The 26953-nt window shown below is 34.9% G+C and overlaps 1 protein-coding gene across 1 annotated transcript in view; it reads left to right on the top strand.

Moving 5' to 3' along the window:
• Positions 1-26953, top strand: part of DOCK1 (dedicator of cytokinesis 1) — a 399928-nt gene that overhangs the window by 266256 nt on the left and 106719 nt on the right. The window contains exons 30-32 of the mRNA XM_026704953.2: positions 5195-5273; positions 8475-8575; positions 16491-16549. Of these exons, the coding sequence (XP_026560738.1) occupies positions 5195-5273; positions 8475-8575; positions 16491-16549 (239 nt within the window). The remainder of the gene's footprint in view (positions 1-5194; positions 5274-8474; positions 8576-16490; positions 16550-26953) is intronic.

The following is a 26953-nucleotide window of genomic DNA, read 5'->3' as shown; positions in this document are numbered from 1 at the left end:
TGCTTCTCAAAATAGAAGAAAGAAAACAAAGAAGAAGAAGAAGAAAACAAAAAAACAAAAAGTCCAGTTGCCTCCTGAACAAGTATCTCTGGGACAGCCAACACATGAGTAACCCTCCTGGTCCAGGTGTTGTCACAATTGTCAAAAGATGAACTTATGCAATTATATTATTAACTATTATTGCTGATTCCTAAATTGTGCACCAGCCCTGAAAGAGGAAGTGCAACCCTTCTGACCTAAAAAATGGGAATAGAATAGAATAGGAATAGAATAACAGTTGGAAGAGACCTTGGAAGTCTTCAAGTCCAATCACCTGCTTAGGCAGGAAACCAATACCATTTCAGACATATGGTTCTCCAATCTCTTCTTAAAAACTTCTAGTGTTGCAGCATTCACAACTTCTGGAGGCAAGTTGCTCCACTGATTAATTGGTGTAACTGTCAGAAAATTTCTTCTTAATTCTAGGTTGGTTTTGTCCTTGATTAGTTTCCATCCATAGCTTCTTCTCCTACCTTCAGATGCTTTGGAGAATAGCTTGACTCCCCCTTCTTTGTGGTAACCCCTGAGATATCGGAACACTGCTATCATGTCATGGAGGTCTCAGTATGTGGCAATCTAAACAACCACAGCCACTAGGCTTACAGGACTGAGCCTGTTCTTTCAAATCTAAATCTGTACAGGCAATACCTTACAGCATTACCTGATCAGCCTGGGACCAAGATATACAGTACATCTGGATATCATCTGATGATACTGGATACTAAATTGATGGGTGATCTCCCTTGGCAGCTTTGGGGGGATTTTAAACAAGAGAGCAGATAGTGTCAAGCTTTGAAATACCTTACCTAGGACAAAGTTTCTCACTTGATCTGTTATCCCCTATCAAAACTGAATGATCCCAATTATAGAGAAAGAAGTGCTACAGAACATTGTGATTCCCCCATTCCAAATCTCATAGGTGGTCCAGAAAATTACCATGATCAATGATATTGAGAAAAAATAAGCAGATCCAGAATGGTTGACCCTTTGTTCCAACTCCAACAAAGCTCATCAGTGCTGCCTCATTATTATGCCCCAGTCTGAAACTAGTCTGAACGATCTAGATCATCCCCAACCTTTGTGGCCTGGTGGGAGGAGAGGAGAACTGGGGCGTGGGAGTGGTGGACCAGTGCACGCATGCAATCCTTGCATGCACAAATGGGAGGGGCCCCGCTCACACACGTTGAACTATGCATGTGTGCACTCTGGCCAACTACTCATGCAGTCCAATTCCAAATAGGCCCTGGACTGGCAGTCAAAAACTGGATGAAACAATTGGACTACTACAAGTTTCTTCAGGAAGGAGCATACTTGTCCTTTTCTGAAAAAGAAGATACTACTGTGTGGACCCAACCAGTGGTGGGATTCAAAAAAATTTACTACCAGTTCTGTGGGCGTGGCTTGGTGGTTGTGGTGTGGTTTTGTGGGTGTGACGGGGGAAGGATAGTGTAATATCTCCATTCCCACACCACTCCAGGGGAAGGATATTACAAAATCTCCATTTCCACCCCACTCCAGGGGAAGAATACTGTAAAATCTCCATTCTCTCCCCGTCCCACTAACCTGCCTTCCAGCTCTATTCTCCTGTGCAGGCAACAAAAGAAGACCCAGCCGATCAGCTGGGACTCGGGAGGCAGAGAATAGATGGGGGCGGGGCCAGTCAGATGTGGTATTCCGAACTACTCAAAATTTCCACTACTGGTTCTCCGAACTACTCAAAATTTCCACTACCAGTTCTCTGAACTACTCAAAATTTTCACTACCGGTTCTCCAGAACTGGTCAGAGACCTGCTGAATACCACCACTGGACCCAACTCCCCAGTAGCTGGGGAATACTTTCTCTCCATAATTACTTTAACATACCCTTTTTTGCTTCTTAAAAGGTATGTTCTCCCTCCTGCTAAAATATGAAAAATATGTCAGCTTTTGCATCGCTCAGTCAGAAGATTACATAAAGCTTCATAAGATTTTTTTTCTTTTTCCAGGCATTAGTGATCCATTTCTTGCAGTGTCAGCCACACGAGTATTCTCAGACTAATGTTGCAGAACAGATTCTACACCTGTATAATAATTTTGGTGATAATGCTAGAATAAAAAGATCAAGTTCTTTTTTTTCTGTTCACTCTCAACTATTTCTCCTCTGGGCAATGAGTTTTGTTTACATCTTGGGGCTTAGTCAAGAACAAAAGTGGCAGAAACAGGATGAAAATCAAACCTTCATTTTGTGTGTGTGTATATGTTTTGGAGAAATTGTCTATCAGGTATTGATGTAGCATAACTTTATCTTTTCATCTTTAGAGAATGGTGATTTACAGATGAGACTTAGAAAATGTGATTTATAAGCATATAAGAATATTGCTCCTATGACTGCTACTTTATAGAAAAATATTAAACAACCAAACCCCATACTAATGGAAACAGTAACTTAATGAGATTGATTGACCAATTTGTAACTTGCCCAATTGTACAAACTTTATGGGTTTATTTATACTGTATCAGTAGTCTTCAATTTACCCCCACATTTGAGACCAGAAATTTGGTCATTGTAGTTGTAAGTCAAGGCATCCATGTGACTGGATCCACTCTCCATCATATTTTATGGCAGTTGCAAAGTAAACCCATTATTCTGCATGAGTGTTTTTTGATGGTTTCTAGCAAAATAATAATAATGATAATAACAACAACAATAATAACAATAACAACAACAACAACAAATAATTCACATGGCCATGTGATCATGGCAATCTGCAACCGGTCATAAATGCAAGCAATTGCCAATGTTTGATACGTGTGACATTTTATGATGGCCAGATGTACTTTATGGGCCATAAAGCACCCATTCTGAGGTTATTGTATAAAATGTATCTGATTATGAATTAGATATCAAGTCTGCTGTTCTCCTCTAGTCAGTTGTCTACTAAATAGGAATATGTGAGTAAACTCAAGACGACCTTGGGAATATCATCTGTCATTATATTTAAAGGATTAGATTTATAGCACTTTCCACCTGACCGTTTCAAATATTCAGCTATATTTTAGGTAAGTTTCTTCTGTATGTGCCATCCTCATGATGAGAAATAATATGTTAATATGAAGTGACTATGCTATGCTACTTTATACTATTATGTGCCACTACTTTATATTGTTTCTCATAGAATTTCTTGGTCATGGCTTAGTATGCTATATGGACTAAGAAGCTGTCATTTATAAGCACTGATTTATTGTGATATTGTATATACAAATCAAGGCTGGCTTTTATTTAAGAGTGATGCATGAATCCAGCAATTGTCCAACTCGGTATGGCATCTTAATAGCTTTGCATCTTAATAATTTTTATTAGTGGAATAAAATTTTGTTGATCAGTGGTAGATATGTATAATTATGCTTTTTTCAAAAATAATGAACTAGATGAAAAATGTGTTTTTAAATTACCTACAGTTTAATTTAGTAGGTTTCTCTGGTAATTTAACAAATTTAGATATTACTTTCTGAGGAGTTTTTTCTTAAAAAAGGTAAAATGTCTGACTAAGGATCCTCATCAAAATATGGCCCCAGAAAAGAAAGAATCAAAACGGGAGAGAAATAGATATATTCGTCTTAGTATACTACAAGATAATTTTTAAATGTACCTAATGATTCTTGATTCCTCTATAGCAGGGGTGTCAAACTGGCAGCCCCTGGGCCAAATGCCTCACATGCAGGCCACGCCCACCCCAGCTCCGCAATGGCAAAAAACAGTTTATTATTTCTGTTCTAATGTGGGTTCCTCTTTATCATATTTGTTGTTATACAAACCAGATAGATAATTCAGAAAGAATTTTAGAGTCTGCCCTTTATGACTGCAATGCTTTCAGATAATGTCACGGAGTTGTATTATTTATACCTTTTAAAAAATCAGGATAGTTTACCAAGACTTTAATTGGCATGTTAGTAACATCAGTTTGAACAATCTTGAAAGCAAAGGTTTCGGCACTTTCACTCTGCATCTTTGATCTTTGAAAAGAAAGGGAGAGGCTACTGCAATTCCCCCTTCTCTATTACTACTGACGTTGTCGGCTTTTTCTACCTCTTCTTAGCAGAATGGATGCTGAATCTGAATAGGTTAGGGGAAGTCCGTAGTGGGTGGGGTGGGTTCTCAATTTGTTGCAGCCAACTCACCACAGCCAACGTACTGCATCCAATTTGCCATGGCACAAGAATTATACTAATATTAAAGAGATGGTGGAATAGAATAATTAAAGAAAGGATGCAAAAGGAGGGACAGAATGAAATGTGAATGACAAAAGTTAAAATATTTTTTAATTTATTTTAAATAATCAAATCGAATTGTTAAATTGTTCCATTGCAACTTATCCCGCAGTGAGTTGGCCATGGCAAGTTGGCTGTGGTGAGTTAGCTACAGCAAGTTGGCCATGACGAGTTGGCTGCAGCAAGTTGGTTGTAGCTAGTTCTCCCGTTCCGCCTCAAGGGAACTCAGACCTGCCGCAGCAGTAGTGAGGAAGAGGTAGAAGTGTAATCTACCCTTGCTACTATTCTCTTCACTTGTTGCAGTCTTGCTTTGGGCTCCGGACTTCAGTTTTCTCATCATGGTGGTGAAGGAGATCTGAAAGCTTTGATTTGAGGGTCAGGGAGTTATACTTAACATTATATTACTGAATAGTAAGATTTGTTTTTGCTGAAAGCAAATCCTTTCTGGAAGGTTTTTATCCAATTATACTCTTTTTGAGGAACTATGCATAAATTATACAGAAAGATAAAAGCATTTGACAGGTAGAATTTTCAAAGCACGATTCATCAGCTATTGATTCTTAACAATGAAGACTTGTGGCTTTATGGAACAAATATTTTTTTTGCTTTATACATAAGTAGAATTGTTGATTATCTTTCTTGATCTTATGGTAAAGAGAAATGAATTCATCCAAAAGCTTCCTGTTGTTTATCAGATTCTTCATATGCTAATTTCCTTGATTGATTCTGAAATATCTGCTTATAATTCTGTATCCTTAATAGTAGTAAAATTGCACATATTTTGAAATTATTGCTATAGCATCTATTTTCCTGGCAGTTTTAGATTTATAACTAATTGGAATGCCAAACTTACAAAGGTATTAAAGTCTTAAATGTGTAATTATGTAATTTTCTCTTGATCTTTCAGAGTCTTTTTGCGAGCAATTAATCAGTATGCAGATATGCTGAACAAAAAATTTCTTGATCAAACCAGCTTTGAGCTACAGGTAAAATATATGCCAAATATCATTTTCCTTATTTCTAAAAGACCTTATCAATGTATATTTCTGTAGTCCCCTTTTTAAAGATTCTCATTGATGTGCTATCTATATATGGCATAAGATATGGTATGTATGTAATTATTTATGATAGACTGATAATTGTATATTATAGATATATAGAGTTTATACAGATTTTTGACATAATGACAATTTGTACTTTAGTTATCCATATTATTTAAGTTATTTTTATAATAATGTAATTAAAAGTTTTGATTACAACAATAAAAGATAATACAGACTAAGCAAGAAGGAACATGTAAAAAAGCAAGGAAGAAAAAAGTAGAAAAATATCCAACTTAAAAAAGCAATCCCTACTTTTTTCATGACAAAGACTCCTAACTCTTTGCTGATAATTAGATCAACATGTATTCAGTTCAATATTCCATATTTCAACTCTTAACTGTAGACAAATCAACATCTAAAAAGTGGTTTCACTTTTTAAGCTCACAGATATCCTTCACTTTAAATAGAAAGTCAATTAAATATAAAGCCAATTTAAATGATATCAGATTAGAATACATAAAACGAATGTAGGGAGAAAAGCTTAAATATCATGACTAGTGTAATCAAAGTCACAACATGCTTTTTTTCCTTTCCAGATGTCAGTAAATCCAAAGAGAATCACCCCAAACAAGTCCCATTCAAATAATTTTCCATCTCTAAACTTTTTAACTAGATTAAAAACCACATTTAAGAGACTTAAAGAAATCCCAGGATCCTAAAATAAAGAAAAGTCAAAAAGTTAACATGACAAAGAGGGATAATTTTGTCTGTAAAGAAAACAAGCTCACAAAAATGCAAATGGAAAGACATTTAAGTACAAAACCAGTTCAAATACTATCAGATTTGATACACAAAGCTCCATTAGTGGCTGGAGCAAGTATGACAAATTCCCTCAGCTCCTGATTCTTTCATCCTCCAGGAATTTCTGCTTTTGGGGAAGAATGATGGATTGAAGATAGCTCTACCAAAAGTAGAGCTGATGTTTGTAGCAAAAGACAGAGAGCTGACAAGTAAATTGGCTCCTTCAATCCTATCTGGGTAAAGAGAGCATGTGAGATCACCCAAGTTATTCTCCATAAAGTTGCTTCTCATTTATTATTTAAGAAGAAAAATTCTGAAAGGTTATTGTACCATAAACCAAATTTCAGAAAAACTTAACTGGCTTTTCTAAGCTGGGTTTTCTTTTTTAAAGCAGGTTGCCATCTTTTTGTACTGGCATATTAGTGATAGTACATTGATCTTTACACATTTTAATTCTAAGACAGGTATATTTGACTGTACGGTTATTTTGTGACCTACAAAATAACTTTCTCCACATTAATTGAGTCTTTTCTCCACATTAATGTTCATATAAGCAGGTTCTTCTTCAGACTTCAAGCCTGCCTTTTCCTTCCCCTCCATGCTATTATTTCAAGCTTTTCTATATTTTTGGCTTTGTAAGAAATTTACTATATCTCAGGTTTTTTTCCTCAATAAGGCATTTAGTGAAGTGCAAAAATCACTAAGTGGATTTGCAAGCCAAAACATCCCAAAAATCTGCAGCTGCCTCTTGAAAATTCTGTTGAATATTTGCTACCAGACAAAATCCAAATACAAATGGGTCAAACTGTCTATTTTCATCAACTCAGAGAGAGTTGGAAGTTTTGTATGTTAGCAAAATGATCTTTAAGGTTGTAGTCTTGAATTTTTTAAAAACAGTAATAATCATAGCTTAGAATGGAGCCAGGAACTGATTTAAACTCAAAAGGACATCACCATGAGCCATTGTGGTGCGGTAGTTAGAATGCAATACTGCAGCCTACTTCTGCTGGCTGCTGACTGTGGCTGGGGTTCAGCAATTCGATTCTCACTGGGTCAAGATTAACTCATCCTTCTGAGATCGGTAAAATGAGGACCCAGACTGTGGGGGCCAATATGCTGACTCTGTAAGCCGCTTATTCTGTAAAGCACTATGAAGCGGTATATAAGTCTAAGTGCTATTGCTATTGCTTTTAAGGCAAGTTGGTTCCATAATACAGGAACCTGTTGGGATTTCTTTATTTTAATCAAGAAAAAATAAGGTCACGTGTCAACTTGTAAAACATTTCCATGCCTGTTTCCAAGTTGCCATAAGAAAGAGAGGGGGGGAACCTGAAGGAGCATATGGCAAATGAATTTAGAAGCATATTCCAACCTTATCTCAGAAAGATTGTAGCTAAGTTACTGGAGCTTTTGCCTGCGAAATTCCTTAAGTGGAGAACGTGATTGATGACACCAAGACCTTGAATGTGCTTAATTGGAGAATCTGATTTATGACACACCTGGGGGGAGGGGGAAAACAGGGTCACAGGTGACTGTAAATTAACGTATGCCAGAGTTGGCTTTATACTGGTCATGCCAGTATGTAGCTCCTAATAAATTCTTTGAAATTTTTTGAAGTTTGGCTCGAGGCTCATGATTTAATTAGGACAATTGCTGGAATCCTGACAGCTTGTTTTATGTAATATAATTTGTTCAGATACTTCATTGAATAATGTTTCCAAAGCCAAATTTTGCTCAAAAAACACACTTAAAATATAATCTTCAACCTTGTGTGCTATATGACTTCATATAATATTAATATTCAATAGAACAGTAAAGAACACATCTCTTCTTTTGGGAGACTCTCAAACTATATTAAAGAAGATTTTTAAAGAGGTTTTTTTTTTCATTTTCATTTTCAATATAATATAAATAGATACAAATTCCTTTTCTGTTTTACTTGATTTCAGTATGTCTAGACAAGCACATTTCTTTAATAAATATTTATTTGTTAAATTTATTTGTTGCCTATCCTGCTGTGGAACTACTCTGTGTCCTAAAGGAAGAAATGAACAGAAGTGTAAACCAAACAAAATTTGATAACAAAAGATGGACAGGTAGAGAGCAGAGAGCAAGTGGGGAGGTAGAGTCTATCATCAACCTAGCAGCCACCTCCAGCATGGAACTCCCCCAGTGCAACAATACACAAAGATTCTATTAATAAACATCCAATAGCTTGATGTTTTCTTAATATATACACTATATTAATATACACAAGATAAATTACATCTTTGCTAACTTACCTATATCAATATATTTCAGTATTAAAATGTTGACAATTTTTACATTTTTTGCAATTTTCAGCTTTGGAACAACTATTTTCATCTTGCTGTTGCTTTTCTTACCCAAGAGTCATTACAACTGGAAAATTTTTCAAGTGCTAAAAGATGCAAAATACTTAACAAGTAAGTTATATGTCAGATAAAAACCATGAATAGGAACTTGAAAGTTTATTAGCATAATATTACTTGAAATGCTCAGAAAACTCAAGACAGGTTGACAAGTAATCATAGTAAGTTGAAAGATTAAATTTGAAACTATGATTCAAGTATTTATCATATTTTTAGCATCAAGCTAGGACTCAAAATTAAAGTATAAAGCAAACATTTACCTTACGTCATATCAATGGGATCAGAATGTTCCAAAATTACCATTAGAAAACGCAATTTTAATCCTCTATTTTTTCTATTCATTTTAATCTCATTTTAACATTAGTTTACATTGCTATAATATTAAAGAATTTATAATGTGTAGATAATGGAAATTTTGTATGATGGCTACATTAAACTCTTTGATTAGAGGAAAACAATAACTATATTTATTACTGATGGAAAACCACTATATTTACTGCTTTTACTCTTTATAAGTTTGTGTTAGTTTTTATAAAATAGTTTTGTAAAACTTGCAACAAAACACATATAATAAAAGTTCTTGTAGCTAATTTTGAGATTAATTTTAATGTGAATAAATCTCAGACATTTGTCATAAAGCTTTTTCTAGCTTTAGAGGAGTAGTTTACAGATTTTATTTAAAATTTCATAGTTTTAAAACATATATAAATTTCAGTGGATTGAATTTCAATATTTATTTGTTTTCTTTTTTTATTTGTCATTTTTAAATTGTTTTTCTCCCTCATATTTGTACTTTGGGTGATGTACAAATAAATATTTAAACCAATTAAAATTATATAAAATTTTAAGAGTCAAGTGATGTTAGAAATGATTTAAAAGGTGGTGGCTGGGCTTTCAGGGCAGTAGCCTACTCTACGGTTGTGTGCTTCTCCATGCACCCCAAGCAAGACCACAGAGTGGGGGCCCACCACATCTCCAGGAGAAGAATGTCTACAGAGACAATACATCTTTCCATTCCCAATAGGATTTTGTGAATGCAAAGATTTTTGATATAACGAGGTCTATATTCATACTGTGTTTCATATTATTTCCACTGTTTCCTTTTCTCTCTGTGTCCCTCTTCTCCTCATAGTTTTTTAGATTGGTTGTAAATACAGACTTATACTCCCCTTCTTTTTTCTTTTAGAAGTGAACAACATGAAACTTTATCCATGTTTAATCCATTCTTTCAGTCTAGCCCTCTCAATCCTGCCCCCTCACAGAGTTGCTGTTGGAAAAATAGGAGGAGATATGTGCCTCACTGAATTATTTAAAATAAAGTTGAGATAAGATAGATAGGTAGGTAGGTAGGTAGGTTGGTTTTTGGATCCAAGCAATAATTCTGTCACTAATAGAGTACCAAAAATGTTAAATAAAAAGATGTTTATGAATTTGCAGATAACAACCAGTTTGTAGCATATAAGCATATGCTTGTAACAACAAACATTTTTATAGTAGTTATGCCAATTTGCCAGCATCAGAGATATGAACATACAGTACTGTAAAGATACATGTCTGCATAATGCCTTGTTCATAATTCATTACAAACTTCCATATTGACATTGATGCAGCTTGTTACACCTTTGGAAAGGTAAAAATCGAATCTAATGAGATATTAATAATTGGATTAGTGAACTAGTATTTTCTGTGATCAAGGCAGCCTTCCCCTAAGTTTAAACCAGTGGTGTTATTCAATGGAATGATGTAGCAAAGGCCTTTGTAACACCGCAAGCCCTATCTGTTTTTGTTTATCCAAAAATCCAGGCTGTGTAGAAACAAATTCAAGCTTACAACTTCTGTTGGTCACTTTCTGCATTAAAAGCTTCACTTATTCACACATTTATGAAGCTCAGATTTTAACAAATCAGTATTTCCATTCCAGAAAATTTGAAGCAAGAAGCCCACTGTGTAAAGTACCTCATTTGGTTTGATGGCTCCAAAATACAAGTTACCGTTCACTGTTATACTTTCTAACAAGCCTTGGCAAGCCCCAGCTTGGTCTGGTAACTTTTCCTGGCGTGTTTTTATTTGACTGCCATTACCTCAAGCAATTCTCATGGGAACAATCTTTTTTGAGAGAGAATGAACTGACTTGTTCCAGTGGCTTCAATTTTGCTGTTTCCACATTCCACATAAGCAAAACTCTTTGTGAACAATTCCCTTAGGTGTTCTGCCATTATGTGTTCTGCCATTTGGGGCTTTATACAAACTGCACAAAATAGATAGATATTCAGAAAGATGAATGGACAGTCACATAGCAAGCAAGTAACTAGTTTCGATTTTCCCAGCTCTATCGCTGATTTCTGAAGATTGGATCGAGAAAATGCAAGCATGTATGTGTTTAAATGGTCTGTAGAATGTGCAAATATAGTTCCATAATGGTTTTGCTTAGATTTTTGTTTCAGCAAAAGGTAAATATATAAATTTGAAAATAACATACTATTTTAAATTAACAAGACATGATTAGAATACTTAAATAGATTAAAAATCCTGGATAAGAGAGACTGTTACAAACATTACTGTTCTCGTTAACCTTCTAGATTACACATCAATTTCTACCCAAACTTAGAATATAGCAAGACATTCAAGGTACTTATCCTCATATCCAGTACCTGTTTTATTTAGAGAACTCTCCTAGCCTCTCAATCACAGATGGCAATCTTCATTTCCTGCCAGTTGCTAAGATGACAGCTTCAGGGAGTTGATGCTCAGCTGTCAGCATGCTGTTTTCCTTCCTTATTTCTTTTCTAAACATAGGAGGTTTCCTCAGTATATTTTACCACATAGCTTTAATCACTAAATCAAAATTCAGTGGGAAATTTTTATTTTACTAAGTAACAAGCAAGTAAAGTAAATGCACACAGAAGCTAAAAATCATTTCCGGTTTCAAATAGAAGATGCATTTGATTCCTAAAAATTTCTAAGAACCCCCATAGTGCATAGCTGTTTTTATTCAAAGTTGCATGTATGTGTGTGTGTGTGTGCGTGTGTGTACGTGTGTGTATGTATGTATATGTATATGTGTGTGTGTGTGTGTGTGTGTGTGTATATATATATATATATATATATATATGGATCTTTGGTTGTTCGGGTTTTCTCCCGCGTAAGATTTGAAGTATCTAGGCAACGTTTCGATGAAGTCTCATTCATCATCTTCAGGCTTCTGTCTCCGGCTCTGTGTTTCTCAGAGTGATGTGAGATTGCAGCTGCTTCTTCCTTTTAACTGCTAGTGGGGGTGGGACTTGATTGGGTGGGGGCTTGGCTGTGTTCTGATTGGGTGGGGGTGTGTTCTCATTGGTAGGGGTTTTGGCTGTGTTCTGATTGGTTGGGGGGTTGGCCGTGTTCTGATTGGTTGGAGGCGTGTTCTGTTCAGGTGGGGGCTTGGTTGTGCTCAGGTTAGTCTTAGTTGCTGGGGGATTTGCGGGAGATTGCGGGAGAAAACCCGAACAACCAAAAATCCACATACAAATACCCGCGAGAACCTCAGAAAACATATATATATTGGCCAAATTTCTCGCCAAACAACTACAACCCTATGCAGAATCCATCAACTCACATGTAAGAAACTCATTCCAGTACGCGGGAGAAAACCCGAACAACCAAAGATCCATATATATATATATATATATATATATATATATATATATATATATATATATATATTTGTTTTCTGAGGTTCTCGGGTATTTGTATGTGGATCTTTGGTTGTTCGGGTTTTCTCCCGCGTAAGATTCGAAGTATCTAGGCAACGTTTCGATGAAGTCTCATTCATCATCTTCAGGCTTCTGTCTCCGGCTCTGTGCTTCTCAGATATATAACTTGACAATGAGATTACAGATCAATGTAATAAATACATAAATAAATAGAGTCAAGATCTTTTATCCTCTCAGGAAATCGGGATCCTTTCTTCTGGTGTGCCCCTTTCCAACACATAAACACCAATGCTTAAGTTGACAAATTCAGCCACCTTATAATCATCGGCTAATAATATATAGTTTTTCACTGAATCTGGTTGGTACTGGTAGAGTATTGATCTCTATATTTTCTTTTTGTTATTGTAATTTCTTAATTTTGGCCTTATTAACAAGATCTTGGCATCCATTAAAAATAAAAATCCCTGAACTAGTGTTCTTCATATACTGTAATATCAATATGCCAGCTCTAGCAGCTGACCTGACATGGTTTGGGTTTATAGCAAAACTAGCCTCTCTGTATCAAGGCCCTCAAAGTGCCCCACTTGGTTTCTTCCAATTCTTTTCTCTCTGCCTAGAGACTTACATTAAGAGAGTCCAGGTTTCATCATAGTGCCACGGAGTCCAACTAATTTGGCTCCTGAGTACACTTCCAGTCCTCTCTGTTGCTATGCTTTGTCCTCTCTGTTGCCATGTCTGGATGTGTTATGATGAATTTTTTCAAATAGAATGATTTCCACTGCCCTGACTTTCTCAGCCAATTGAGAACAGTTGGCAGGTGTGTTTATGTGTGCATAAAAATAAAAGCAGGTCTTTAAATTATAGTAAAGAGTCTACAACAAATAGAATATGTACAGAAAGTGCTTATAGCAGAGAAAATACGGCGACACTCAGATTGAAAATTAAAATGCTTACCTTGTTCTGGTTTAATTCTGAATTAGATTTCTTCCTATGATTCTGGTTCAAGCTCAGGGTCATGATCCATGTATTTGACCTGAATTAGTTTAATTAAAGCTTATGCCATAAAATGTAAATTATGTAGATTGCAGTGTTGTCTTCTAAAATCAAACAGAACAAATTATTTGGTTTAATTTGAATTGTTTATAGTGTCCTAATTATCTTCCTCAAATCATTGCATTTGGGTTATATAAACTCCCACACAGAATTATTTTGTTAATAAACATTTCTAGTACAATACAGGAATTAGAGAAGACTGGGATAATAAGATGGCTTGCAATACCTAAATAAATAAATAAGTGGTTATTTGTTTGAAAGTGATAAATGAGTGATTATTTGATAAATAATTGGATATTTGCAAATGATTATATTTACAACTAAGATAAGAAGGTATTAAAAGCAGATGTCTATAAGCAATGAATTAAGAAAGTTAAATTGTATGGAAATCAATAAAAGCATGTGGTTAAAGCAAAATGTATATATGCTTATGTGGAAAACACCTATACTACATCATTGTGATTTAAATCAACACTATATTCAATATCAAATGCTCTTATTGATTTAAAATTAAAATTCAAAGTTTTATTTTGAACTTTTTTCTCTCCGTAAGCATAAAATGCCAAAATGTTTTATAGGAAATGTTTTAGATTCTGTTGGTATAAAATATCAGTTTTAGCATTATTAATCTTTATAATATCAATCGAGTTGTATAAATAAATACTTGAAACATCAAAGTTATCAAAGTCGAAATGAGGAACTTTACTAGTTCTCAATGAAAAGTAGCTCTATACTTTTTTCTCCTGTAAGAGATATACCCATTTCACACATAATGCTGTCTGTCTGTCTGAATGGCATGGTGGCCTAGTGATGAAGATGCTCACCTCCCACTCCAAAAGTTGAGAGTTCAATCCTAGGTAGCGGCAGATGTTTGTCTCCTAGGGCACAAAGAAAAAATATCTGCTGTGAACTCCATGTGGCATCAGGATTCGCATTTCTGAATCACCCACCTTCCTCAGATAGGGACTCAGGGGAGAATACAACCCGTAGATGGACCTTTTTGAACCATAACTAAAATGGTTACTAACTCATTCTCAGTTCAAGCATGTGCTTAAAAAGAAGAGATCCTGGAGCTTTCCAGATTATTAGAAGCAAGGGGGTAATATCATTGTTTGAGACAATCACAGAGAATGTTTCTCAGATCAAAGTGAATCCCGATATAACCCAGTGCTAGGGCTTTGCAGGTGATAACCAGCACTTTGAATTAGACCCAGAACCTGACAATCAGTGCAAAACCTCACCCATTATGCCCTAACTTTCTGGTTTGACAAATTGAGGCTACCATGCCTTTTTAAAAAACAAAATACAATTAAAGTAAAATAGGTATTCGGTATAAATACCTTGCTTAGTCATTATTATCAGTAACTATGTCTTCCTACTGCACTAGTGGTTTCAGTTACCAAAAAAAGAGGTTTGATATATAGTTCATATTAATGCATGGGGTTTAGAGAATACATGTAGAGAATACATAAGCTCTAATGTACATATCTGCTGTAGATAACAATATGTTGAGTGATCTTATTCAGAGATTTCATGTAAATGCTGAACACCTTGAGGGTTTCTACAATGTATAAATACCAGGATATCTGATGATAGACTATTTTCATTCTGAATTTTGAGCCCAGGAAATTAAAGGTCCCTAAACTAATGGGCAAAGGCACTTTTGACCATTTTATGATTTACCTGTTGTTTTTCAGATTTTTTTTATCAGTATTTTAATACTAATTGATCTTACTACAATATTTATATTTTTATTTCCCCAGAAGCATATCTTCTAGGAGACATCATCACCTTTTCATTTTCTAATTATTCCCAAAACATGTTAAAAACCATTGTGTAATTTTTCAGTAATACTCATTACCGTTACTCAACAGAAACTTGAGATCTATATTTTAAAACCGTTTGTCCCAAATTATTTTTTCCATCGTCGAATGTCATTTCCCCAACAAACCAGATTTGGTTGTTTTATACCAGTGTTTTGGCAGGAGCAGTTCCACTAGATCCCAGATTCACAAACTAACAATTACAAATTGCTCTCTTACCGACAGGCTATGCCCAGATTAAGCCCTTGGGCATAATTACCCCTAGTTTTAGAACCAGTGCTCTAGATGTCATCTGTATGTTTAAGGTTATGGATAGTCAGCCATCACTTAGTCTGAGACAGCCAAAAGCTGAAAACAAAGGATGTGTTCACCTGAATCTAATTTCCCCTCCATATAAATTATAGGCCTTGAGGTTCATTTAATTTTGTCTTACAAAAATATGTCACTTTCCTCACTAAATAAATGAGCAAGTATATTTTTACTCATTTGTTTAATTGGGTTCTCTTTATCTGGTTTTAGGACTTGTGAAGAGAATTTACCAGACTTTAGATTATATGTATGCAAATATATTTAACTTTCAAAAGGGTTCACAAACTTTTAAGCCCCACTGTATATCCATCTTTTTTTTTTAAAATGCAACATATAATAAAATAATATTCTATTTTGGTTTATTTTCTGGTAGCTTTCCAGAAATATATATTTAATTTCAATATTTAATTAATTCAATAATATTTAATATTTAATTTTATTGTACCGTCTCAGCAGGTGTCATGGTTGTTTTTTTAAAAAATAACTTTATAATTAATGTGATTGGATCTTCTTGATTCCTGATATTTATCGTTTGTCATTTTCTACATTCCATATATGCTAAAATAAGCTAAACATAAAATATTCCCTAAGGGTACTGAATTTGTTTTATTCAGATATCAGAGACTGAAAAATTAAAAAATACTTTCATTAATCTACACAGCCACCTTAGATTCACAATCAGTTATGCAATATGCCAGTGAAAATCCACAGGAGAAATGTTTACAGAAAAATCAGTACCCACTGGAATTCTTTTTCCCTTTAAGAAAAGTTGTGAAATACAGATGTTACAGTAGGATCTGGGATGCATGAGTTTAGAAAATTTTTATTTATTAATTATTTAAATAATTTTCTTTCTGTATGGTTTATGAATGTCAATGTATTGTTTGCTTATATTTTTCCTGTTCTTAACAGTGGAAATATTACTTAACAAATTGAAAAACCTGACATTATTCAAAGTTATAAAATGAAATTTTGTTCTAAATGCTACTTGTTTTGACAGGGAGTTAGCCCCTATCAAAACTATTAAGAATATTAAAGAATTTTAATAAAAAGTATTAAAAGAATTTTAATAAAAATTTGTACTTTCTCTAGGTATGGTGATATGAGAAGACAAATTGGTTTTGAGATTCGGGATATGTGGTATAATCTGGGTAAGAATCACAATATTTGATCCTTAGATATATTGCTTTTGTGAATATATAATTGTATATTTCTGTATTACTCTGTAAATATGTAGTTGACATATAGAAAATATACATATAATAGGCTTTTTATTGTTATGGCTTGTGTGGCAAAACCATTGACAGAGAATTTTGATGTGACAGATTAGTTTATATCCATTAACTAATTTCTGAAATTACCTTTCCTGAAATTTATTCATTAGTATACAGGATGAACAGTTCTTTTGAGATGTAGGAGGTTGCAGTCTAATATTAATCGTGGCTTTGTTTTTAAGTATTTAAAATACATAACTGTTTCTTTTTTTCCCTTTGTTGCTTCAAGTTCATTGGTATCCTGAAGTCTAGCGAATGACGACACCATTTATAAATATTATAGAAAGCATATAACACTTAAAGGAAACAATATTTAAATCTATAGATTTTGGTGAAAAGGCTTTATTCTAACACATTTTTCTTATAATGTTCTTTATTATTTTATTCACTACCTGGAATGTACTTCTTTCATAACTTGAATATATCTCTAGAACCGCGATGGCGAACCTTTTCCATATTGCGTGCCAAAAGTGTGTGTGTATGCCTGCACCCATGATACAATGCATGCACAACTCCTCCCACCCCTGCACATACATGTGTGACCCTCTGCACACACACCGTGTGCCTCTGCTCATGCGCGCATGACTCCCACCACCACGTGCCTCTGCATATGTACGCGTGTCTCCCATGCATGCGTCTCCACCTTGCGCATGCATGGCAGATACCTGACAATCAGCTGGCTGGCAGGGGGCGCAGGCGCATGCACAGTGGGGCTCTTCTAAGTAACCTCTTCCATGCTGGCAGAAGTGGCTCTATGTGCCACTTCTGGCACGCGTGCCATATATTCACCATCATGGCTCTAGAAGAACAACAAATCTTGTGCAGAAGTAAGCAACAGGGTTTCTTCTAGATACTTTGAAATACAACTCCTATTTACTACAGTAGTACAGATTATGGAATTTTTAGCCCAAAATACATGGAGAACTATTTGGCCCTGGACATTCCTCTCTTATCGGTTAAGACAGGGGTCAGTAACTCACGGCTCTGGATCTACATGTCGCTCATTCACCCCTCCGCTGTGGCTCCCTGTCACTCAAAATATGTGTCACAATCACCAATGTGTGACATCAGCCTGCATGTGATTTATTGAGCTTTTCGACCCCCAATAAGCCAACCATGGGTAAATCCAAGCAAAGAAAAGTTTCAGAAGAAAATGTTTAATTCAACTATATAGGCTACTTTTGTGGCACCTCAGGAAATAGTCGGGCACAGGAAGGGTTTTGTGGCTCCTGGTGTTTTCTTTTCTGTGGGAAACAAATTCAAATGGCTCTTTGAGTGTTTAAGGTTGCCATTCCCTGAGTTAAGAAGATGGCCCCCTTTAAGTTTCGCACACAAGCTGTTAATAGACTGAAAAAGTTTCAGCTTCAACTAGCTGAGAGATAAGTGGAATTCTAAAAGTGAAAGTTGTCCAGGTTCAGATTTTTGTAACTTGAATTTATTCTCTTCAATAAGCCTTATTAAACCCATTGACAGCCTTGCTTTCTGTTGAAATGGGCTGCCAAGAGATTGATAGTTTCTATACTTTAGTACAATACTTCTTTAATCTGATTAAGTGAATTCTGGACTACACCTATATCTAGTTTACACATTTTTTTGGTACTTTTGCTGTAATATATAGCATTGATACCTCTCCAGGAATGATTATTCTTAACTTATAATGCAATGACCCAAAGAAACTTATGATTAAAGCTAAATTTTATGTAAGGAGCAATTTTGAAAGAGTACAAGATGGAACAAAACACAATTCATTGTATTGTTAATAAAATAGTTCATAATATTTTTAAAATATGTAATCATATTTTTTGCATTTTTGTGGCCATTTTCTTACAATCTTTGCTTTATGCAGTAATCAACATCAGATCAAGAAAATCACTTTCATCAAATGTCAGTGCAAATATTGTAGATTGAAATATCTGAAATCTCTAAAGATATTATAAATGTAACTATTTGCTTTTTTAATTGACATTCACCTAAATGTTGATTGAATTATATCTATTATATTTTTAAAGTATCATACTGGAAAAGTGTTAAATATAAAATACCAATTTTATGAATAATTGTTAGCCAGGATTGTAGATTGTTCAGTGTAATAAGACAGTCAATGTTCTATTTCCTGATTATTATGTGAATTCATATATGTAATAAGAAGAAAATTAATATCATAGTAATTCTATGAATTAGAAATACAATTTGTTAGAACAGTTATGTGGTAAAAAAATGACAGTAGACACTCCCTCTTCAGAAACTTCTGAATTATTTTCTTTACTTCAATGTGTTAATAAGTTGAATCAAAAATAAAGCAAAATACAGTACATAGTACATACAACAATTGAAACTCTGATCTTGAAAACATAAATTACGCATTACAAACCTTTCAGATAATTTTCCTAGAAATCTATTCCTATTCCTATGCTGATGCTATATGTTGTTACTGGTTACCTTTATCTTGATAATAATTACATTGCTTAGAATTAAGTCTTTTGATTAAATGAATCAAACCTATTTAGGAGATCAGGTTCACATAAGTAAACAATAAGAAACACACAAAAATAGATATGGGGGAGGTTTGCAGAAATGTGAAAAAGTACAGTACATAAAGTGGAAAGTGTGGACTTGTCCTGAAGCAGAAGGATGGATATGAAACAGATTGTTCAATGATATATTCTGTCAATCTTATAAAATATTCCTAAAAAGCTGACAATTGATGGCTGCTTATTTTTTTCTTTCTTTCTGAAGACTGGGATATACCTGGTCTTTTTGTTAGGTGTTAGGTATACTTACTGTACATGATTTTAAGATAAAATAAGATAGCTATCTTTAAGTTGCACAGTGTTGTTATATAATTAATGAAATTTATGATACAAACTTGAGAACAGTTTGGTTAAAGCTCCCAGCTCGAAATTGGGAGGCCATGAGTTCTTATCCTGCCTTAGACATGAAGCCAACTGGGTAATTTTGGGCCAGTCACTCTCCTCAATGCTAAATAAAAGGCAAATGCACACTACTTCTCACAATCCTGCTTTAAAAAAAAAAAACTCCAAGTAGTCACCAGGACTCAAGACTAATTGCCTCTTCGGGAACTTCCCAAAGAGTTCGAGAATAGGAAGGTGAAAAAAGAAAAAGAAAGAAGGGTCAAGATTAGGGAGGGAGGGAGGGAGGGAAGGAAGGAAGGAAGGAACGAAGGAAGGAAGGAAGGAAGGAAGGAAGGAAGGAAGGATTAAAACACAACTTCCTGATGGTGCAAGTTATTAATTTATGGAACAACATGTTTCGAGTTCTCATTTGCCAGAGTTTTTAAAAAGTCTAGCTGGTAATCTGTCAGGATTTCCTGATTTGGTTGGGATGAATTTATATTTGAGGTTTCATCCAATTATAAGCTTTTAGTTATTCAAAATACTGAACCTCTCTAAGCTGCACTGGAGGAGTCTTAAGCAGGAGTTCTGTAATTGCGCTATGATTTACTTGAAGTGCAGAATAGAGCAGGATTTTTATGTCATTCATTCCTTTTTAATTATATTATGTCAGTTAATACTGAATTTGGGATGTCTGGTGATTCAGATGGCTTCTCTTCTCTAAAATAATTTCTCGTCAGTTTTGTTCAGGTACCCTCCTTTGGCAGAACAGCACAGGATTTTGTAAATGTCCTTCCGTTCACTTCATCTTGGCATTTTTCAAAGGCAATCTCACTAAATCATTGTAAGACTATTGCCCTTCATAAAGTTTATCCTCGGCATTACTTTTTATGAAGAACAGGTCTTGTATGAATGCTGAAAGGTTACATGAGCTTTGCTCCTATTGGTATTTTAAATTGGAATCTGATTATTTTTTGTGATCTTGAACAATTGTTATTTGGATTGTTATTTTGGTTTTAATTCTTGTAGACCATCCAAAGTCATTGTTATAAGACAAGGGGTAAAAGAAATTGCATATACAAACATGTGTATATATATGGCATGGTTTGCAGATATTTCTATTTTTCATTCATTTTTTTGCAAACATGAGCATTTTCATTCATCACTGATTTGAACAAAAAGACCATATGAGTTTACCTTCCATGTTTTCTCCTTTTTAGGGAAAACATGATGTTATTTCTTCACCTAATCATTAAATGTGTAGTAACATCATCCATAGGTCTATTATGCCCTCATGGGTTTCTAACTTAATTTTGCACTCAGTTTATTACTCGTCTTCAACCAGAACTTCAGTTTTCAAAGTGTTGACCTAACAGATTTGACATAATATCAAGTTGATGATATTATATAAATCTATTTTTCAGATAGAGGCAGTATTGCTATTTTTAATATTTACGGAAAGATAGTTGAATAATCCTAATAAAGTAATTGATGAAAGAGTACCGTGAACTAATTATTGACATTTGATCTACAACTTCCCTGCCTTAATACTGTCAAGCTCATAATTAGTAAGCTAGAAAAGGACATTCTGGAAGAAATTTAAAATTCACAGCCACTATAAGTAATTGGATATTACTGCTGGTTGCAGAAGATTGAGTGTTAAATTTGCCGCTCTGCCTGTCACTTTTTTTTTAAGTGTGTAGGAGGAATGTGAATATAAAATTAGTTGTTTTTAGGCTATTCCTGGCTTCTGGGAATAGAGGAAGAGTCTAGCATTGACTGTATATAATTCTTAGTGCAAATTATTGAATGGTGATATCTATGTAGCCTTGAAGCCTAACAGTATATGTCATCTGAACATGTCCAAGATTAATAAGGTACAGTGTTATGAACTAACACTAGAATACTACAAAAGACAAGGAGGAGTTTATCTTACTGTCAAAATTGAAAGACTGTGCCGAAGAACAATATATAGGAACTATACGCCAACATGACTTTTTTTCCCCAAGTCTTTTCGATTTTCTAGTCTCCCATAACTAAAGCTAATAGGCATATTTGCAATGTGTGTAGGTGAGTGTGTGTGTGTGTGTGTGTGTGTGTGTGTGTGTGTGTGATGGATTTATTTATTTATCCATACTGTTCCTAACCAGCATTTTTTTTTTCTTCACAAACAAAATACTATCATTGAACACAATAATAAAATAAAAGCAATGAAATAATTGATTACAAACTTAAGATATATTCAAAATTATATATGGGAGTTGTTGGTAGTCAGGAAGCACACACATTTAATAAACAAATACAAATAATTTTTAAACATTCTAAAACAGGATCAGACCAGATCACAATTCAGTTTTTGTTTATCCCAAACCTCTCCATAACTAAACAAAAAGATATCTCTCAAGTTAGCACTTGATCACTTTCCAGCACTCCCATGAGATAAGCAGGCATGAAGAACATGTACCATCTAATATTTAAAACAAACAGGATGGGGTTTTTTTTATATCATTATGTAAAAAGATTACCAAGTAGTAAACTGGTAATAAAGTTATTCCAACATCCTTGGGCAATAAAGCTAAAAATTCTGACAATTCATTTTTATTTACATCAACTTAAACCAGCCCTGTCACAATTTGTGACTCTGACTGATGTACTATAATAAAAAGAAAATAAAGAATAACAAAAACAGATACCATACTACATCAATACAAGACTATTTCTTTATCTACTTATTCATTTATTACTGCTAATCTACCATTTTTGCTAAGTGCACAGGAAAAGAATCAATCCATGAATTGCACCCCAGAAGCTTACTGAGAGGCGGTGTAGCTGAAAAGTTACAATGTTTTCTGGGTGCACTGAGGCACATCCTGGACCAGCTGTAGTTTTCAGATGGTCTTCAAGAGCAGCCCCATGTAGAATGTATTGCAAAAATCCAGCCAGGAAATGACTAAAGCATGAGTAACTGCGAACAGATATTCCCAATCTAGAAACAGGTGCAACTGATTCATAAAAAAAAATCCACAAAAGTGTTATAAAGGTCCTTCTAGCAACAACTGCCACCTGCTTTCCAACAGGAGCCACAACTCAGGACAACCTCCAAATTAAGTATAGCATTCAGTAGGGAAATATAATCCTATCTGGATCCAAGGATGAAAAACATCACACAAATGGATGTGGAGAAATGGAGTGGGCCAAACTCAAAACCACGAAGATTTGCCAGGTTGAACCAGACCCCCTTCATGATTCCCATGGCCTCCCAACATTGGGACAGAATTGAGATAACATCACCTGACTGGGGGTTGGACATATATGTATACATAGCAGCAGCAGCAGCATACTGACGATACGTAATCCCATGTCAGTGAATGATCTCTCTCCCAGTGGCTTTATGTAAAAGCAAAACAGAATTGGGGAGAGAAACTGCAAAATGCATTTCAAATATTACTGCACAGATATTGGATTCTTATTTTTTAAAAAATAGCTAGCAGTTCAGTAGAAAGAAAATGTCAACTGCTATAGAAAATTATTTCATTGTAATGTTTAAATTAAAGTAGACATCTGGTACATATGAACACATACAATGCCTGCTGATGTGCAGAGGTATTTAATTGCAGGATTGCAACTTATGAATTTAAACTACTGTGTTTTTATTCATAAAGAAAGCCATGATGTAGTAATGATGATATAAATTGAATATCTCTGATTTTTGTCAGGATAATGTTAAATTATGAGCTGATAAAATGGCCTTTGTGTTCCTGCCTAGTATTGCAGAGAAGAGGAACTCGTCATCGCTACAATAATAAAACCAAAATAGTCACTTCCTCCAAATAAACTTTCTACTGCCAGCATTCCTGGAAAATTAATTCCCTCAGCATCCAGTAAGCAAGTGTATTTAATTACCTTAAGATAAGTTTCTAAGCCTTGAATGAACTTGAATGAATATTCCCCCAGAAAGTCAGGCTAGCTCTATCCTTTTAACATTCACAAATCCCTTAAAACCTGCCTATTATCTGGCATGGGAGTCTCAAGGAACTTAGAAGATTTTGTGATGGTTTCCTTATTGTGGTTAGTATCATTGTGTCCTGTTTTGTGTTATTTTTAATAGTTATTTTTAGTGTGAATATTTTATACATTTATAATTTTCTAATCAAGCACTGTATGCTGCCCATACAAATAAGATGATAGATAGATAGATGATAGATAGATAGATAGATAGATAGATAGATAGATAGATAGATGGAATAGATTGGAATAGATTAAATAGGGGAGAAAGACAGACTAGATACATAGATGAGATAGATGGTAGATAGGTACCATAGATAGATAGATGTATGGATGGATTTATGGATGGATGGATGGATGGATGGATGGATGGATGTATGGATGGATGGATGGATGGATATTTGGATGGATGGATGGATGGATGGATGGATGGATGGATGGATGGATGGATGAGGCTATAATTTTTAACTGGGAAAAATGGTGTACCATAAGTCAAAACATTAGGAACTTCAAATGGGCTAACTGACAAATCCAAGATCTAGGAGCAATTGCTCTTGTGGAATTGAAATTTGGCAAATGTTATAAATATTTATGATATAAACATTATCATAAAACAGTTTGTAACATAATGCAAAATGTCATAAGCATGATTTGTGCTATACAGTTCAACATGAGCTATTTTCAACATGGGCAGATAACATTTTCTGAATGTATCCCAGTGAATGCAGTATGTTAGAAGTTCTGTCACTGCTGTTGAAGACATTGAGGAATCTGGTTAGGAAATATCTCTGAAAGGATGACCCAAAGGGTGACAGGTTGTCTAGTAAATAAACAAAAGTACTTAGGGTCATTCCTGTTTAAGCCCACAGGCTTTCAAAAGCTATCTTTCATTTTGTACATCACAGTGAAAATAACCATATCCCAGTAGACGTAAAAGTCTTTAGAGTCAAGGTCATTCAGTGCCTCTTATATGGAGGATAGATTTGCTACTCTCATTACCCAAATCCCATTACTGGTCTAACTCCTTTGTAGACTCATATGTAATTATGTCTGCTAAAATCCTTCATTAAGTTAACACCTCTCTGATAATACCTAGGTCTCCATGCTGTAGCTGAAAACAACTACATGCCTACATTTAAAAAAAGAGATCTTGGCCAATCTATTTTTTAAAAATTTACTAACATATTTTTTGGTCTATAAGACACCCCTCCCCCCAAAAAAGTGGAAGGAAATGTCTGTTTGTCTTATAGAGCAAATGTTGCCAAACCCTGCCTACCCACCAGGCCCCACCCTTCGGTCTATGCCTCCCAGCAATTTTCCTCCTTGCAACAAACAGCCAACTGGTCAGCTTCAGTATAACCTGATTTAGCACATTCACTAGTAATAGGTGGTGGTGGTAGCAATCCCTGCCACCTGGAATGGCCCAAAATGGGATGCACAGAGGCCAAAAATGGGACACATGGAGGCCAAACACTGCACATGCAAAGACTGAAAATGGGGTGCACAGAGGCGGCGATGGGTGGTGATGATGGATGGTGACAGCAATGATGGGCGGTAGCGATCCCTGCAGCCTGGAACAGTTGATCGTTGATCCAACCTCCAATCAGCTGCTTGTGCTAAATCAGGCTGTGCTGAAGCTGACCAGGCTGTTTGCAAGGAGGCAAATTGCTGGGAGGCAGAGGCAGATTTTTTTTTTCTTGTTTTCCTCCCCAAAAGCTAGGTGTGTCTTATAGTCTGGAGCATCTTATTGTTCGAAAAATATGGTATTTTATCTCCCTCTATTATTTACTATTTTGACTCTTACCCAGGAAAAACTGGTTAAATTTGAAAGATTTGGACTTTGACACTGACATTCAGTTGGATTTTTGTTTACAAAATTCCTGTTTGATATGCCCTGGGTCTATTTGGAAGACAATTCTCTCATGCAAAATACTTACCAAGTATCCTTGGTTCATCTCATGGGAGAGCCTTTACTTTTGCCCACCATAATACCCTGTTTCTCCAACAATACGGCCTCCCCCAATAGGAAGTCCCAGCATGTTTTATAGGCATGAAATGAAATTAAGCCCCTCCCCCCAAATTAAGGCCTATATTAAAACATGCAAAATGGTGGGGAATGGTGGGGGAGCTTGCCGTTAGGAAGTACTTTTGTTGCACACCCGGATATGGTGCTCCCATATACGCGCCCAATACAAAGTGCCCCACTAACACTGAGGTCAACATCAAAGCCGTCGCCGCCTGCCCGAAGATGCAGGGGGGGGAATTAAGTCACCCCTGAAAAGACGGCCTAGCCATTTTTGGGGGGCTCAAAAAAAAAAAAAAGACCCAGACTTATTATATGAGAAACACGGTACTTTGCCTTTGTCTGTTTTAGAAGATTTCAGATTGGTCCGATCCAGAATCAATTTTGTTCTTCTTCCGTGATAGAAATGAAAAGTTTCACAAAGCTTCTGGTTTGCCCCTGGTACACCACATGTTGCATTGAACCAATAAATCATTTTCTGACTCATAATCATGCATGATAAGACAAAAAGATTACATGTTTCCTCTTAGGTGATACCTGATTAAAAAAACCACACTTTTGTTTTCTCCAAAAAACCCATTTTAATTATTTGTTAATTTCCTATTTTTCCCTTGACTGTATGGAATTTATTATTTTTGTCTTTTATTGCAAATAAGTTTTAATCAAAAATAATAGATGCCAAGAAAAAACAGTAAGGATCATATGTGTATATATATTATATGATTTCTGTCACATTGGATTCCAAACTGTTCAATTTCACAAAATGAGGGATTAAGGACATATGTATTCCCAATTATTCATATATTGCAGAAATTTAACTGTCGTCAGGAAGCTGAAAGATATCAGTGAAGGAGTTTTCTCATAATGATTGAAAATTATATTTCTATCTTTGAAATCATAATATATTTAAAGAAAATATATTCAAGTGGAATCTACAACCAAATATTTGCAAGATTCTAATCATTCCATTCTCTTTCCCTTATCCCTTCTTTTCCCTGTTTACTCAAGATATCTTCTCTTTTGAGCATATAAAGCTTGAATATTTTTTATTTGCTATTCAGAGTTTGCAGTAATGCTAAATATTGACTATACTGTTTGCCTGAGCATGTAATATCCATGTTTATAATATACATTACTTTCAGTGCTTTTCCAAGAATAAATCAGTTTGCCTGGCTTCAAGAAATGTAAAACATATAAATATTCTGCTCAAAATAAATTAAAACCCTGATCAGCATTAGATAGGATCTTCTTGGGAAACAATTTGAAACAGCTGCTCCAAATAAAAGGGTAAAGACAACCAAAAATCCAGTATTGATGTTTAAGACTTGATTAGATTCTGATTAGAACTTGAAATAAGAGTAGCACAACTTAATTAATTAATTATTTTATTTGGAAGCTGCC

This window comes from Pseudonaja textilis, chromosome 4, assembly GCF_049901715.1.
Source record: "Pseudonaja textilis isolate UNSWEBS1 chromosome 4, rPseTex1.2, whole genome shotgun sequence".
Lineage (NCBI taxonomy): Eukaryota > Metazoa > Chordata > Lepidosauria > Squamata > Elapidae > Pseudonaja > Pseudonaja textilis.
This window is presented reverse-complemented; position numbering and strand designations above follow the sequence as displayed.